Below are 15,751 nucleotides of genomic sequence, written 5' to 3' on the forward strand. Positions count from 1 at the left end.
AGCAAAATTTGGAGAGAAAAGATTAATCACAAATAATAACAAACTTTTCTCTGATTAAAGCCCTCTTGTGGTTTCCTTTTGTGTTCCTTTTATTGTTTTTCTATGTGCAAGCAACAAGGGTAAATACTGCTCAAAGTCAGAATAAGATTTCCAGCAACAGCTCTTGATGTATGAGGACTCCATTAGCAAAGATTTTAAGTCCCTTAGAATCACTTTGATTTGAGACACTGTAACGAGCTATTTTCCTTGGAATTTAGAGATCCTATCTGAGAACACTGATCATATTGCCAATTCTGCAAAAGGCAAGAAGTAACAGAAAAAACTGAGCCACCAAAGTTTTGTGGACCTTTTCATTAAATTAACTCCCACCAGAGCTAAAACTTTATCCAACATATTTGGGAAAAAAGACAACACTAAAAGACACCTAGCAAATAAAATTCCCTAACTTTTATGAGTTTGGGGTTATGTCTTCAATAAAAATTAATCTAGGAATTTAAATTTAGCATTCGATGTTAGTTTATTTTATTTGGATTAAAGATTAAAATATTCCTTGTTTGTGCTGTACTTAAACTATTATACATTAATTCAAAAGATTTTTGTATTATAGAAATACATGAATTTAGCAAAGAATTAACTTCTTGAAGACACTTTCCAAAGTATTCTGTAAATTCAAATAAAAGAAGTCTCTTAATTATCTGAGGCAAAAATACTGAGATCCAAACACAGAAAAGGGAGTGACTGGTAAATACTTTTAAATAGAATATTAAAAACAAAGTCACTCATGATCTATGATTTAGTTTACTCAAAAAAAAAAAAAAAATCAAGTCACTAAAAATGCATTTTAGAGGGAGAGATACGAAAAAGAAATGATCCTTCCAGATGTTACTGTAAAGAAAAAACCCTGAATAGGAATCATCAAATCAATTTCATGGCAGTAACATGTTAAGTAGAATTACTGTACAGCACATCAGGAAATATGGACGGCCAGAGACCATACATCGATCAAGCTATTAGAGTGCTATTATGTTGACTTTTAAGCCAACTGCACTGTATATAGAAAAAAATTCAGTGAGAATGAGTAACACTGAAAATGTTGGAAGAGAAAGGACAATGTATTTATAAGGGCATTTTGAAAAAGCTCCCATTTTGCTAGATGTGATAATTAAAGCAAAGGAGAATTAGATATATATATATATTTTTTGCTCAAATGACTATACCAGAAGTCTAAGCCTAGTCAGAAAAAGAATATGCTTATGAGGAACATAGAGCAGGATACTGCAGTAGTTGATTTTTCCAAGTCTCTAAAGGGACAGATGCAATATGGGATAATAAAAAGTGAGTTTTTGAAGTATGTTTAAGAAAGTTGTGGAAAAGGAGAAAAAAAATGATGAAAAATTTCAGTCATAGTATGAGAGTTTGTGTTAAAGGGAAATTAAAAAAGAAGAATGAACTCATCTAAAATATGAAACATACTGAAACAAACACCAGGGCTCTACATTAACTCTTTCCCTGTAGCCACAGATAAGGAAAAAAAGAGAATTGTTCAAGAATACATCTTTACTACATACAAATCAGCAATCAAGACAGATGGAGAGCTGAAATCTAGCATCCTGAATGGCAGAGCACATTGACTGCAAAAAAAAAAAAAAATACTTAAAACAATTCAACAAAGCAGACAAAAAACCTGCTTAAATATATGATTAAGAAGAACATATTGATGCCAAAAACCAACAAGATAATTCCAGTGGATGACAGCTTTGTGGCCAGAAGTAATCTAGGCAGATTGTATTAATGTAAAGCCCTGGTTTAATGCTCAAAAACAATTACCTTCCAAATAAAGTGTTCTCAAAAGCATAAAAATTCTTGATCAACTCAGTGTCACCAGACTACAGAATTAGAGTAAAAGATATAGGTAAATACAGAATAGGCACTACAATGTAAAAGAAATTAGAAGTATCTGTTGCATTAACTCACCTTATTAGAATGAACTGGCAAATCACATATAGAGCACAGATGGGGATAACCCTTCGGTAAGAGTCCATGGAAGTCTTCAATATTGCTACTTGGAGGAGCGCCCCTCTTTTTCTCAAAGAGAGATCTCTCTTGTAAGGGGCCAGGACCACGTCCCATTCTCTCATACTCACTGTCAAATTTATGATAGTTATGCGAGGTCTCACCAAAAAAAGAATCATCCCTACACCTTTCTCCATCTCTTAATCTGTCATCTTCATAATCCATTCTGTCATAATAACCAGATTCTTGAGAACGACTTCCATGGTCATAATCAAGCACTGGGTTGAGACTAGGACCACGATCATCAAAACTATCTCTTCTAAAGTGCCTTTTTTCTTCCCAATCATCCCTAGGTACTCTGTATGGTGGTTCCCGTGTAGCAGATCTGCCATCTCTACCATAACTCAATGTAGGGCCTTCTTCAGTTCTCCTCCTTTTAAGCTGTAGAAGGATTTGGGGCAAATTCTCAGGAGTAATCTTGTCCTCTGGATAACGACTCAGTTCATCTAAGTCTCTAGCAGACAGACCAAAGCTGGCCAAAATGTTACTGGCCTGGTCTGCATCTCCACGGTGTTGAGAAGACAAAGGGAGTGGACCTCTACTTCCAATGTTAAATATAGACTGCAAATTATGGGAAGAAGTACTAGCAGAAGACAGTGCACTATGAGCTCCTTGTTGATTCAATGAAGAACTCATTCCAAGATTCATTAAACTAGCAAGGCGTGCAGTACCCTGGTTCATCCTTCCAAGAGATGCTGGCATACTTAAAGACTGGGTAGCAGCAGCAAGAAGGCCTATTCCTGCTGCAGACAGGTCACGCCCATGACCCTGCGAGTCCCTACCGAGAGATGACTGCTGGAATGACTTGGACATTGTAGAACTATCTCTTGTCTAGTTTATAGACTTAAAAAAATTTTTTTTAAAAGAAGGCCAAAAAGAAAGCTCAAACTAGCAAACTAGGTTAACTTTGCTTCAAAAAATGGTAACGCCAAGAAAAAGGATCAATAAGGACTGTAGAATCTTCTTCAAGCTGAGAACCAGCAGACAACTCTGTAGAAAAATAAGCAATTTTAGTCATAAATCCCTTTAAGTAGATGCTGTTTTTTTAGAAAAAAAACTTATGCATCATGTTGATTAAAAAAAAAAAACATTTAAGATCTCAAACTTACAAGGAATTTATTACATATCTTAAACAGATTCCAGATGTATGCAGAGCCTGCATATAGATATTTAAAAAGTAGTCTTTCATGCCAAAGTTTATTAAAGGGAATTTCATACTGAATTTAAAAACATTTCAATTGAAGGATTAGATGTCTGAGTACATCAAAATTTTCATAAAAATATAGATGGGTCTCTTCTTTTGAAAGAATAAAAATACACCCTATAGTATGATGTTTAAGTTCCATGAGAAGACTAAAAACAAACAAAAAAAACCAAGGTCAGCAAGTCAAAGATGAATCAGTTGTATTCTGCTTTAGAAAATGAAACCTATTATTACTATCAGAAAGAACCAAGTAAAATCACAAGTAAATGAAGCTTAGGAGTCAAGTACCTAGTATAAGATCTAAGACCAAACACAATAGTCGAGACCTTTATGCAGCAAAATCAATTTGAGGTAAAGACAGATGTGAAGAAAAATAAGTGACTTCCTAGTTTAAGGATTTCTGCACAAATTTAAGCCATATAACTAACTGCCTTCTTACTGTCCATCCTGTATCAGGCAGTGCTTATTTCATTTCTAATTTTAAAAAGTAAGGAGAACTAAATATGGTCAATATAGAAATAGGAGAACGCCCAAGAAAAAACCCAGGTACAGGAAGTATAGGTGATTTAAAGAAGTGAAACTCCCCTCTAAGTTAGCATCCATCAAAGTTCATTTAATACTCTGGGCTACAGAACCTCTAGAGCTCAAAACAGGTAAAAATGAAAATGATATTGTCCTTACACAGACTTCTGTAAACTTTTCACAAGATTAGCCCATTCACCTGGAAATTTTAAATTCTGAACACAATCCCCCAAGATATGTTTCTGGATGAAATTACTTTCATTATCTTCCTTAAATTATTATTTTATCTCAAATTGTTACAAAGCATTTACATACGATTCTCATAAAATATTAAATTACATAACAAATGTTCTTGATGAATTTTTGTAATCACAACTATATACCGAGTATTAAGTCTAAAGTTGTTTGCTACATAATTCAATTAAGAAGCATTGCTCTGTTAAGTTTCATACATTTGATCACCCATATACCTAAGCACTGGTGGTTTAGTATTATTAAACTTTATTACATTAAAACCTGGGCAATATTCAATAGTTACAAGTCTATTATGGGACCAATTCCACCAATGATCGAATAAAGCAAGGAAACACTGGACATATAGTGGTAGAGGAAGTATAAAAAAAAAAAGTTGCAGGCAAGACTTAAGTTAGATTTTACAAAAAGATGTAACAAAGTTAAAAAGACACAGAAATGCTATCAGAGGTGACTGAATTACAGAAGATGTTTTTGCACACCAAGAGAGATGAAACTGAGAAGAGATACTAAAGAAACTAGTTCTAGATGAAATATACTATATAAACTACTTATACTTTAAGAATAATAAAGACAAGAGTAAGTGGACTTTTTTGGATGACAGTTTCCTTGGTATGTCTTACAGAAAATGCCATACAGAATGGCAGTTGAAATACTGTGCAAACATTAGGACCCTCTAAATTTTCATGTATACTTTATTTTAAAAGATCTAAACCTTTAGAGGGTTTTCTAAAACCAGCATTTCGAAGTAGCTATATTACTATGAATGGCGGTTTTGCCCTTCATTATAGACAAAGCTGTGTAATACAGAAAAGCCAGTTGTTTTTCTTTTTTTGAGGACCATTCCTTTCCCTTAGGGAAATTATACAATAGTATTATGAATATGTGAAAATTTTTAATTGATCATACTTTAAGGGAATGACTGTTGGATTACAGAGATCTCAATTACTTTTCTTTGTAGCACATATGAAAAGGGTGGATCTGTAAAAGGAAAGGTTAAGAGAAGTAAAGATAAAAGATAACCTTAAGACAAAACAGAAAATGGATGTCAGAAAAACTCAGGAAAAGAGCAAGACAAACAATGTAAATCCCATGACAACTTGTAATCTCCTAACACTAACCGTAATATTTTTGAGACTCAAAGTTTCAACTTAAATGCAGCCCCCCCCAAGGACATGAGAACATTATTGAAAAGTGACTTATGTCAGACTTTTGACCGAAACATAAATAACCAAAGTCTTAATTTTTTTCATTACAACAAAGAAATTGAGAGAAATCAGACATGATAGCACTGTTCAAAGAGCACTTACAAAAATAGTTCCTTCCTTTAGGATCTTTGGTTAGTGATAATAAAATGACAAGCCATTTTAAAAGGCTCATTTAAGCAAGACCTACTGCCTAGTAAGGTTAGCACAACACTGAGGTTTTGACTAAACTACTTTTAAAAAAAGATTAGCTTATTGTAGTGTTTTTTCCCCCGTATTATAAAACTGCCTTCCCTATACTATATAAAACCTATACTACAGGTTAAGAAAGTTCAAAAGTAGTTCCTCTGAAATAACTCATCTAGAATGTAATGTCAAAATCCAATCTATCCATTAAAAACTTAATGCCCATCAATGCAAAAAAACCTTTCAATTCCAAAAAATAGCAGTATTTCCACCCTAAAATTAGGAAACATGAGACAATTCTAAATAATTAACCCGGAACTTAAACTTAGTTCATGACGTAAGTGTAAATGCTACTAAAAATGTTAACTTCACGGTCAACATCTGAATAACTCTGTGTATGGTTAAGAAGTTTCACTTAGTAACATTCAATTCTCCCCATTCCATCAATAGCTTTAATAGATTTACCTTCTTCAATTAAAAGAAGTGGAATACTAAAATACTACAGAACACAATTACAGCTTAACACACACAAAGTTCATGGTAAAGAGAAGCAAATGGTCATTTCACATCTAGATTTCCTATGTAAAAGTTTATTTGTCCCATTATTCATTCTTCCAGAGGATTATTTAGTAGGATTACAAAAATGAGCATAAGTGGACTTTGGTTCTTTAAAACATTACAGAAAAAAATCCTTCAGCTCTCAAATTCAAAATTTTTAATTATTTTTTTAAAAAGATTTTTATTTATTTATTTGACAGAGACAGCCAGCGAGAGAGGAAACACAGGCAGGGGGAGCGGGAGAGGAAGAACCAGGCTCCTAGCGGAGGAGCCTGATGTGGGGCTCAATCCCAGAGCACCGGGATCACGCCCTGAGCCGAAGGCAGACGCTTAACAGCTGCGCCACCCAGGCGCCCCTCAAATTCAAAATTTTTAAATGCTACATCTTAAAGGTATCAAATTACTACCATATGGAATTTCAGTTATGTTCTCAATTATGTGAAATAACCACATCCTAAAAACAAGTATTTTTAACACACCTATAACCATAAAAGCTTGTAGAGATGCTTAGGAAAAGTATCTTTATGTTGACATTATTTTAACCCTTTAATCTTATAAAAACTTAAAAGCAACAGCTAGAAAACTGTAGCTTCTTATAGTATTTTCCCCCTTCTGAATTAAAAAAACAAGAGGGTGTTAAGAAATTTTCAGATTTCCGAAATGCCCTATGAAAGCCAAACACCCTACCCTTGTGATTTGTTAAATTATTCATTGAAAATATGCCAAATATGCTTAAGGTAGCAACCAACAATAACACAGCAAAAAAAATTTCTAATCATGTCACCAACAGACAGCAGGGAAAGTTCACTCTTAGTAATTTCAAAGCAGCATCATTTCGGAAGGTAGCTGCTTAATTTTTGTCATCAGTTACACAAAAGCATAGATTCCTATGGTCAGAATTTGTAAACCAAGCACCTGATTCATTTCCAACTATAGTGAAGGTTTAGGTTAATTATTCCTTAAAGTTTCTCACTTTTTATTAATTTTTATAATGGTCTCACAATTCACCGTTTCAACTTAAAGTTAGTAAATTTTTATTTTAATGTTAGTTCACGTCACTATCTTTTCTTAAGAGATTTTGTAACAGATCTCATTTTAAGGGTTTGGTTTTTAAAAACAGATTTAATATCTGAGGAATTATTCAATCTTTTACACAGAGAGCTTAAACCACTTTAAAACCTTATACTTTAATCTGTGGTTCTTCAATGGCATAATCTCCTTTTAGTATGGCATACCTCTGAGTGACTCAAAAGGTTTTTTCATAATACAATGAACTACTAATAGTTCATAAACCTCTTTGGAAATAAGTCCCAGCTCTATTCATTTCAGTTTTGTGTAAAGCAATATGCACCTCATCACACAATAGGAGAAACAAAACACGGTAAAATGAAGCGCTGAGAAGGCTGAAATACCAGTATTAAAATTTTTAAAAAGTCCTTTACGATTATCATTCTTAATCCATTTTACAGACCTGGATTCAACTTCTAGCCCACTTCTTGATCCTTAGGCTAATGATATAAGAGTGTTTGTTGCAAAGTGCCTTCAGCTGCTAAAACAGAAAACATGTTAATCAGAAGGGATTCCTATTCAGGCTTGGAATATTCTTCTTCCTACACTTAAAATTTTTCTTAGTGACTTTCAATTAGACATTAAATATTTTTAGATTAAAGCAATCAGGATAAAAAGTTATACCATTTACCTGACATTTGTGACTCGATTTGATTTTGATACTAGCTTGCCTTACTTTCTTCTCTACTTAGAATTAGTGGTTTTCCTCAAGGTGCCACTCTGCACCCTTAAGACATTTCCTTACACTTTATGTTCGACTCTGTTTCCACATTCGTTCAACTCTTTAATTTGGTATATGGAGATTTTTACCAAATACCTTGATGTGAATGCTAGTTCTACTACAAAATAGCTGACTGAGCAAATCATTTAACATTGTTTTTTTTTTTCATTTGTAAAATGGGAAAGAAAACAATACCCATTTCATAAGGCTATAAACATTTAATAAATTAGTCCACATAAAACACTTAGAATGGTTTCTGGCAAATGGTCAGGACTGTAGTAATCATATACGTTTACACAGATGACCTTAACAACTAATGCAGTCTGATCCTAACAACCAATGAGAAAAACCTTAGATGCAAAGGACCGACCCTGAGACATACCAATAAAGAGCTTATAAACTTTTCACTTGCACTGTACTCCCCATTTCATATATCAACTTTAGTGTCTCATTCGTTTCTATTCAAAGTTGGAATTCATATTTGAATTCTGCCACTCAACCACAAGTAAACTTCAAAAGACACCAGATTTAAATGCTGGTAGTAACCTAGACAACACTGAAGAGAAGCAGAGGCTAGGGGAACTGAACATATTAAACCTCTTCCTTTATTCTCTACTACCAATCTACCTTTAGATTATCTTCTCATCCTTCAAAAAGAAGTCCTTATCTCCCTGCCATAATCTTACTGGAGATCCCCAGTCCTCCTGCCTTTCAGCTGGCCCCTTTGCATCCATGTTTACAGCTTCCAATACAAACCTCCTAAAACATCACTATTTTATATACTCCCCTGATAAAAAACACATTAGTCTCTACTACTGACCACATGAAAAGCACATCATGGTTTTCAATGCCTTTCACGTTCCAGTTGCATCCTACTTCTCTAAATCTGTCTTCCACCATAAGCCAACACCTCATGCAAAAGATTCTAGAAGCAGTTACAGGGACCGCTCAGTACTTGTGTAAATATATTTGCTGGACTATCTCCCCCTCTTCATTTAATACTAGTAATTCTCTTAAGGCCCAGCACTGCCCACCTTCCTATCATGCCACAGTTTATATACAAACCACAGTGTATACAAACACTCAAGTTTATTTTTTATTTTTTTAAAAGATTTTATTTAATTTGACAGAGAGAGAGACAGCCAGCGAGAGAGGGAACACCGGCAGGGGGAGTGGAAGAGGAAGAAGCAGGCTCCCAGTGGAGGAGCCTGATGTGGGGCTCAATTCCAGGACTCTGGGATCACACCCTGAGCCAAAGGCAGACGCTTTACGACTGAGCCACCCACACGCCCCCAAACACTCGTTTAGAAATGGAATGTTAACATCTTAAATACCTTCTACCTACCAATTTCCAATGCCTCATCTTCCCTTTCTGCAGTCCCTCGTTAAGTTTTATCACTTAATATATTCATCTTTTAAAAGGTGTTAATTTTTGCATTTATGAATTTTATGCAAAATGACTTTTAATATGTATCGACTGTTCTTACCTACTTCTAAGAAACTGATTTATACTTGAATTAAACCTACATTTCACTGCAATATACATAACCACATGGCACATACACTTATTTACTCTGCAGATGATGACTATTCGGGCTGTTTCCAGTTTCCTGCCATTACCAAGAATGTTGGTATGAATAGCTCTTGGTGTCTCCTGAAGCTTCAAGTTCTAAACTCCCTCCTCCGTGGTGCTCTTCCAGAATACTATAGCCCATACAAGGATACTCAGTTAAGCAAAATTTAAGTTTTCTGCTGTTCCACATTTTCTTACATCAAGAATTTTTAAGTACTAATGTCTGTAATTCTTTGATACTACTTTTCCTTTCTCAACAGTGGCTCAAACACTTGATTTTAAATTTTCACATATGGAATAGGTTCTTATAAGTTACCATACCAAAGGGAGATATTTAATATCTAGTAATTGCCACAAAGGGGGAAAAAAAAACCATACAAATCATCTTGAAAGATCAGAAAGTTATCTTCATTAGCAACCAATAATACTGCAAATCAAAGATCCTATTTAGACCCTAATATCAATTTATTATTTTCCATACTTGCTTCATTTACTGCTGCCCAGAAGGTCATCTACCATAGGTATTACTCTTTGCTCTTATCATCCAGCAGCAGGAGCCGGGATGATTACCTCACCCACCCTCCATTCTCCTTCTCTGTTATCCCACTAACTTGTTTGTATTTTAAGATAGGCACCAACAACCACAAGCCATTGGGACTGCAGGTCAAAGACAAATGTCAGTTCTGCCACCTTTCCAGAAAAAAGCAAGCTCTTTATATCAATTAACCTTTAAACTTTGGAAAAGCTTCTTAACCTAAAACTAAATTTTTAATTAAAAATTTAACCTTAAGATTTCATAGCTACTTCATGTAAATTTAGTTTAATTTCAAAGTCTTGAGTCTTACATATACAAAGAACATTAAAGTTTGATACACAGCTGGAAATTATATGGAAGCTGCATTGTATCAAAGGCACTCCCATCTACTCAGACCTGACACCGTAATTGTATTTGTCAGGCAAGATAACAGAACACTTTATCATGTGACCCCTTTTGTATTACAAGTTTGTATTTAAGCTTATGATAGACACAGGCTGCAATAAGTCAAAAGCTAAAGTAGCGAACTTGAAAAACCACTTATAAATAAATATCTTTTAAAGGCTACATATATACAATTCTCTCAAACCATTGGCTTTTCTCTCTGCTCCAGTTTTAACTATCTGATAAAATTTTGTACATGTAACCTTTTTTTTTAAATCAAGAATTTCAGAGCTCTCAATCCTTACGATCCAATGAGAAGGCCCAATACATAGCTAAGAATTATAAATTACAGAGCTTCATCTCCTTGGACAGTGTTATCCCTGGAATAACCACGTGTGTGTATATACATATGTACATATATACATAAATCGTGAAACTACGCTATCTACAACCCTTCCACTCCACCCTCAAAGAACTCAATATTGTCCATTCCACAGTCAAGTCCACTCAGAACCTATTGCCACAAGTGTGGGAGAGTTTTAATACAACTCTAAATAAAAAAATGTGTATTTTTAAAAAATTACCATTAAAGATGTGCAATGAATAACACTTTAACAAACCATTACCCCATTCTTTGATTCTGATCATTCTTGAAATAGTTTAATGGCTGCACTTCACATTGTAACCTAATTACCATCAGTCCCCATAATGGTAAATTAAATATTCTTACATAAGGATGCCTTCAGATTCCTCCATTTGTCTACACGAATAAGGATGCCTTCAGATTCCTTCATTTGTCTACACGTACCAACCAGGGTATCTTACATAAAAACTACTTTCTGTTACTTTTGAATACTCTGTATTTCAGATTTAAAGAAACTGGCTCACTTTTACCTCAATTCCCCTCAAAAAATACACGAGGTCCTAAAGAAATAAAACAACATGAGATACTGGTTTTTTAAGCAGTCTAGCATGTATAAAAAATGTTTCATTGCCCTCCCCCTACAAAAATAAAATGTAATTTCTTGTGGAAATGTCAGAAAAACACAAGGAAAGAAATATAAATCACCCATAATGCCAACGCCAACACACCCAGAGCTAACATTTTTTGGTACCGCTCTATTTTTATGCTTATTCTCAAGTTCCTTTAAAAACCAAGAAAAAAGGCATTAAATCTGGGATCAGCAGAGTTTTATTATTTTTCTTTCCAAGTAATACTACATTCCATTATTTTTCCATTACTCTCCTCTTAAAACATTGTTTTAAAAATCTATATAGACTTCCATCAGATAGCCATGCTACAATTAGCACATCTCTAAGTTATGTGTTAAATCTTTCAAATTTTTAGCAAGTTTGGTAACTGTGATTACATTTATGTACACAAATCTTTTGTATACTGTCCCATTAGGATAAATTCCTTTAAGTATATTCCTTCCATTTTTAAGCCTATTATAACATGAATCTGAATCAAGTACCCAATCAAGACGCAGGCGTTCTAGAACATACCCGCAGCACTGCCACTGTTTATATTGCCACCACCTCCTTGGGCTTCAATCTTTTCTTCTACAAAACTAGGGATCTGAACTACGTTTCTGAAGTCATGCAAGACAATTTACTTGCTTTCCTCATGCTAACATTTGTTTACCTATCATTAACTCACTTGTAATATTATTTAGCATTTACAATACGCTAAAAGCATTAATGAAATTAGTATGTTTAAAGACTCCTTTAACACACATAGTGGTCAGGTCAAAAGTGGTTAAATCCTTCCAAACTGGTTCAAAATGCTATATAAAGGCAACTTCACTTAAACATAGCTGAGAAGGGAGTTGCGAGAAAACTTCCTCTCAAGATATACGTTAACGTTATAACCATATGAATGTTAAGTGCAAGGGAAAAATTGTAAATTTAAAGCACTCCACCACAAACATCTTCTGGCTAAAGATCTCTTTTCCCAGGCTTACATAACAAACCAGAACAATCCTCATTTAGTACTTCAATTGTGTTCAATTTCAAGTTCGCAAAAACATTCTGGTTAAGCGCAAAAGGCATACACAGCATTTTTGCAACAAAAATCATTGTCCACCTTTCATTTCTAAAACATTACTGTTGAAAAATTATGACGACAGAATGCGCAGATGACTGAGCCACTGAGTTTTCAAAAGGGAATTTTATTTTCAACCTTTATGAAAATAGCCGAAAATGAAATTTTTGCCCGCGGAGTACAACTGTGTAAATTTATCTGGGAGAAAACTGTTTTATCGACTACTTAAAAAATCTTACACCAAGCTCTATTCAACAGAATGCAGCATCAAGACAAAAATCTCATGACTAAGACCTGGGAAGTAAACGACCCTCGCATTATTCCAGCGCGCTTGAAAGACTAGAAATTTCGGAATCGCCATAAGCGTTCTAGAAATATCTGTCTGGACAACTGTAACTGATCCAATAGGAATATTCCACAGTATAGGGCCACAGAGCAGGAAAAACATCTAGGACAATTCTTCCACGGCAAACGGTTAAAGTCCCTGTAAAACACCGAACATGGCACAAGGCTAGCAATGAAAAGAACAACGAAGCGCCGACTACACCACGGTACTCCAAACCCTTTGTCTGGAAACCGGAAGGTCCCACAACACACGATCCTCTTTAGAGGAACGCAGACTGATAATATCTTAATAAAGAGAAAAGGAATAGGAGGTGACTCTCTAAACAAGTCTCTTGGCTCACAGCCTACTGCAGAAGGCTTTCTCCACGACGCAATACGAAAAACAAGCGTTAACGTTTCATTTTTCGGCCATTTTTACGCGATGGGGGTGGGGAGGAATTGTTTGAGGTCCGGCTAAAATCCCGCGCGGATGTGTGTGGGCGGGGGACAGGGGAGTCTTAGGGGGCGCTATGAAGCTATGGGCCAAAAGCAGAGCGAAGGCCTTGACACCGAAAAGAAAGAAACGCTGCTCAAACGGCTAAGCTTTTCAGTCTGCGAAATCCTCCATTTTGCGGCACATTTTAAACGGGCAAAAAACCCCCCAAAATCAAAACCCAAAAAACACCAAACACCTATTTGAGGCTGGCGCTATTCCAAGACTTCGCTGCTTTAACTATTCTCCCCAAACGGCAGGCCCCCTATGGACAGTCAGTCCCTCAGGCCTCGAGCGCTCCTCCCTTCGCCTCAGAGCTGCAGCCCGCGTGTAACGGGCTCTTCGTCCCGCCCCCGCCCACAGCCAAGCCCAGGACGCGGGAAGCTCGGCCGATCGGCTGCCCTCGGCGCCCCCCGACTCTCCCGCCGCACCCGGAGCCCTTGGCTGGCCGCGTGTCTCCCTCAGGGACCGCTCACCTCCGCCGCCCGAGGAGGCTGGTTGCGCCGCCACTGCGCTCCTAACATGGCGGCCGCCGATCAGGCGGCTCACATACGCAGCGAGGAGGGAGGCAGAGCGGGCGAGCGGGAGCGAGCAAGAAAGGCGCGCCGCCGGCTCCCCGCGGCCCCTGTCGCCGTCGCTGCCTCCTCCCGGCGGACGCGGAGAGCCCCCGGCCACCCCACCCCGATTCTTACCCGCTTCACGCCTACCTTAAGGAAAGGGAGAGGGAAAAGGAGAGGTACCTCTCTCCTAGAGAGCGGGACGCGGAGGCTCCCACAATCCCCCGCAGCAACGGCGCTGGTAAGAGGTGGCAGCGGCGGCTGCAGCCCAAGAACAAACCCGCTCTCGCGAGAGAGTACACCCACCCCACCCCCTCTCGGGTCCTGTTTCTGCGCGCGCCAGGCCCCTCCCCCTACTCAGGGCGCGCACACCACCCGCGCCGTAGACCGCGGTCGTTGTTCTCTAATGCTGGAGCCCGCCTGTGGCGGGAAATGGATAGAGAGCTACAGTTAGCGAGTTCGAGTCCCATTCCCAAAAAACCTTTTTCCCAACCCTTAAACTTCATGGTGCAAAATTTAAATAGGGTATGCGTTAGAGGCGAGTTGTGCGAGTCAGTAGCTTAGACCCGATTTCTATCGATTATTCTAAGTATTTGCCGAGGAGTGGTTCCAAGGGCCAGACGGGGGAACCCATACCATTTTGGCTGGTTTTTAATTTCAGTATTTCCGTGGAGGTCATGGAGGCGGAAGACAGAGAAACCAGCCCATTAAATGAAAGACCACCGCCGCCACTTTGAATTTGACTGAATGTAAAACTCTGCTGACACTGATAGAGTTCCCGAATTGCACACGTGAAAATCATGAGGTAGACTTTGAGAAAGTGCAGTAAGGCTGGAGGAAAGGGCCATTTCCCTGGGTTTTCAAATTTAAAGGCAGTCACCTGAAGCCTGAAGTAAATTAGTGAATACAAATACTAATAGCACTCAAATTTTTAATATCTTGACTGTGCCGAATCAGATACACATCTTTGAAAAATCAGTCAGGATCCTCTGTGAAGACAGTGGAGAGGGCAGAGATGGAGAACACCAGAGACCAGTAGAAAATTGAAGAGATGGTCTAGTTCAGAGCTCAACTCTTGTTAATTTGACTAGATATTGAACATGAGGAAGGGAAGGGTCATGGATGAATGACAACTCAAGAGTTAGCAGTGCTATTAAGCGGTGCTGGAAGAATACCAGGAGAGACCATAAGGCAAGATGTTTGGCATCAATTTTAAAGTAAGGAGTGGTATTTATGGGTCTTGAGCTCAGGGGAAAAAAGATGTGGGTTAGTGGCACATTTGAGTTAATGAAATAAATGAAGCAATGGGATTTCAAAGTTAAGCTGGAGATAAGTACAGTGAAGACAGGCCTTAGGACCCTGAGAAACGAATCAGGTAGAGCTGAATGGCAAAGGAGACCATGTGAGTACAGAGGTAGGAGGGGGAAAGCAAAAAGGTTTGGGAAGAGCAGGGAGGCACACAAATTGTACTGCCTTAACAGCCAAAATAGTTAGAGGTCAAAGTGATCAACAGGGTCAGATGCGATCAACAGGGTCAGATGCTATCAACAGGGAAGATAGGACTAAAAACATGTACAGAAGATTTAGCAACATGGACATCATCCTTAACATTATGGACTTGCTTCCAGTAAAGTGGGAGAGAAAGTCAGACTGAAGGTGTGTTGCAATAGGAAGATGGAAACTACCCAATGCAGAAAAGGTATGGCTATGAAGACTGGAGAACCAGGGTTGAGTTTTTCATTTTACTATGAGTTTTGTGGGTTTTTAAAAAAATATTTTAGAGCCAGCACGAGCGGGAGGAGCAGAGGGAGAGAGAGAACCTCAAGTGGACTGTGCACTGGTAACAGAGCCAGAGGCAGGGCTCCATCCCAGGACCCCCAGATGATGACCTGAGTCCGACACTCAACCGCCTGCACCACCTAGCCACCTCTTACTACGGGAGTTTTGAGCACAATTAAAATGTTGGTAGGAAGGGTATTTTAGCAGAAGTTTGGTTGGAGAATAAACAAGTTAAAGGAGGGACAATTTGTAATGGACACTAAAATAGGATCC

General features: G+C 37.5%; 1 protein-coding gene across 5 annotated transcripts in view; it reads right to left on the minus strand.

Annotated features, from left to right (window-relative positions):
- Positions 1-15,751, minus strand: part of MATR3 (matrin 3) — a 44,914-nt gene that overhangs the window by 14,550 nt on the left and 14,613 nt on the right. For 2 of the 5 annotated variants that reach the window (XM_087862223.1, XM_045794567.2), the window contains exons 1-2: positions 13,850-13,998; positions 1,975-3,063 (exon numbers count right to left, since the gene is read on the minus strand). In XM_087862223.1, the coding sequence (XP_087718349.1) occupies positions 1,975-2,886 (912 nt within the window). In that variant the 5' untranslated portion in view covers positions 2,887-3,063; positions 13,850-13,998. Of the gene's footprint in view, positions 1-1,974; positions 3,064-7,471; positions 7,550-13,618; positions 13,789-13,849; positions 13,999-15,751 lie in introns of those variants that run through there. The other 3 variants (XM_045794570.2, XM_045794571.2, XM_045794568.2) reach the window with 3 other exon arrangements.

This window comes from Ursus americanus, chromosome 5 (assembly GCF_024610735.1).
Source record: "Ursus americanus isolate L20-20 chromosome 5, mUrsAme1.1.p, whole genome shotgun sequence".
Taxonomy (NCBI): Eukaryota; Metazoa; Chordata; class Mammalia; order Carnivora; family Ursidae; genus Ursus; species Ursus americanus.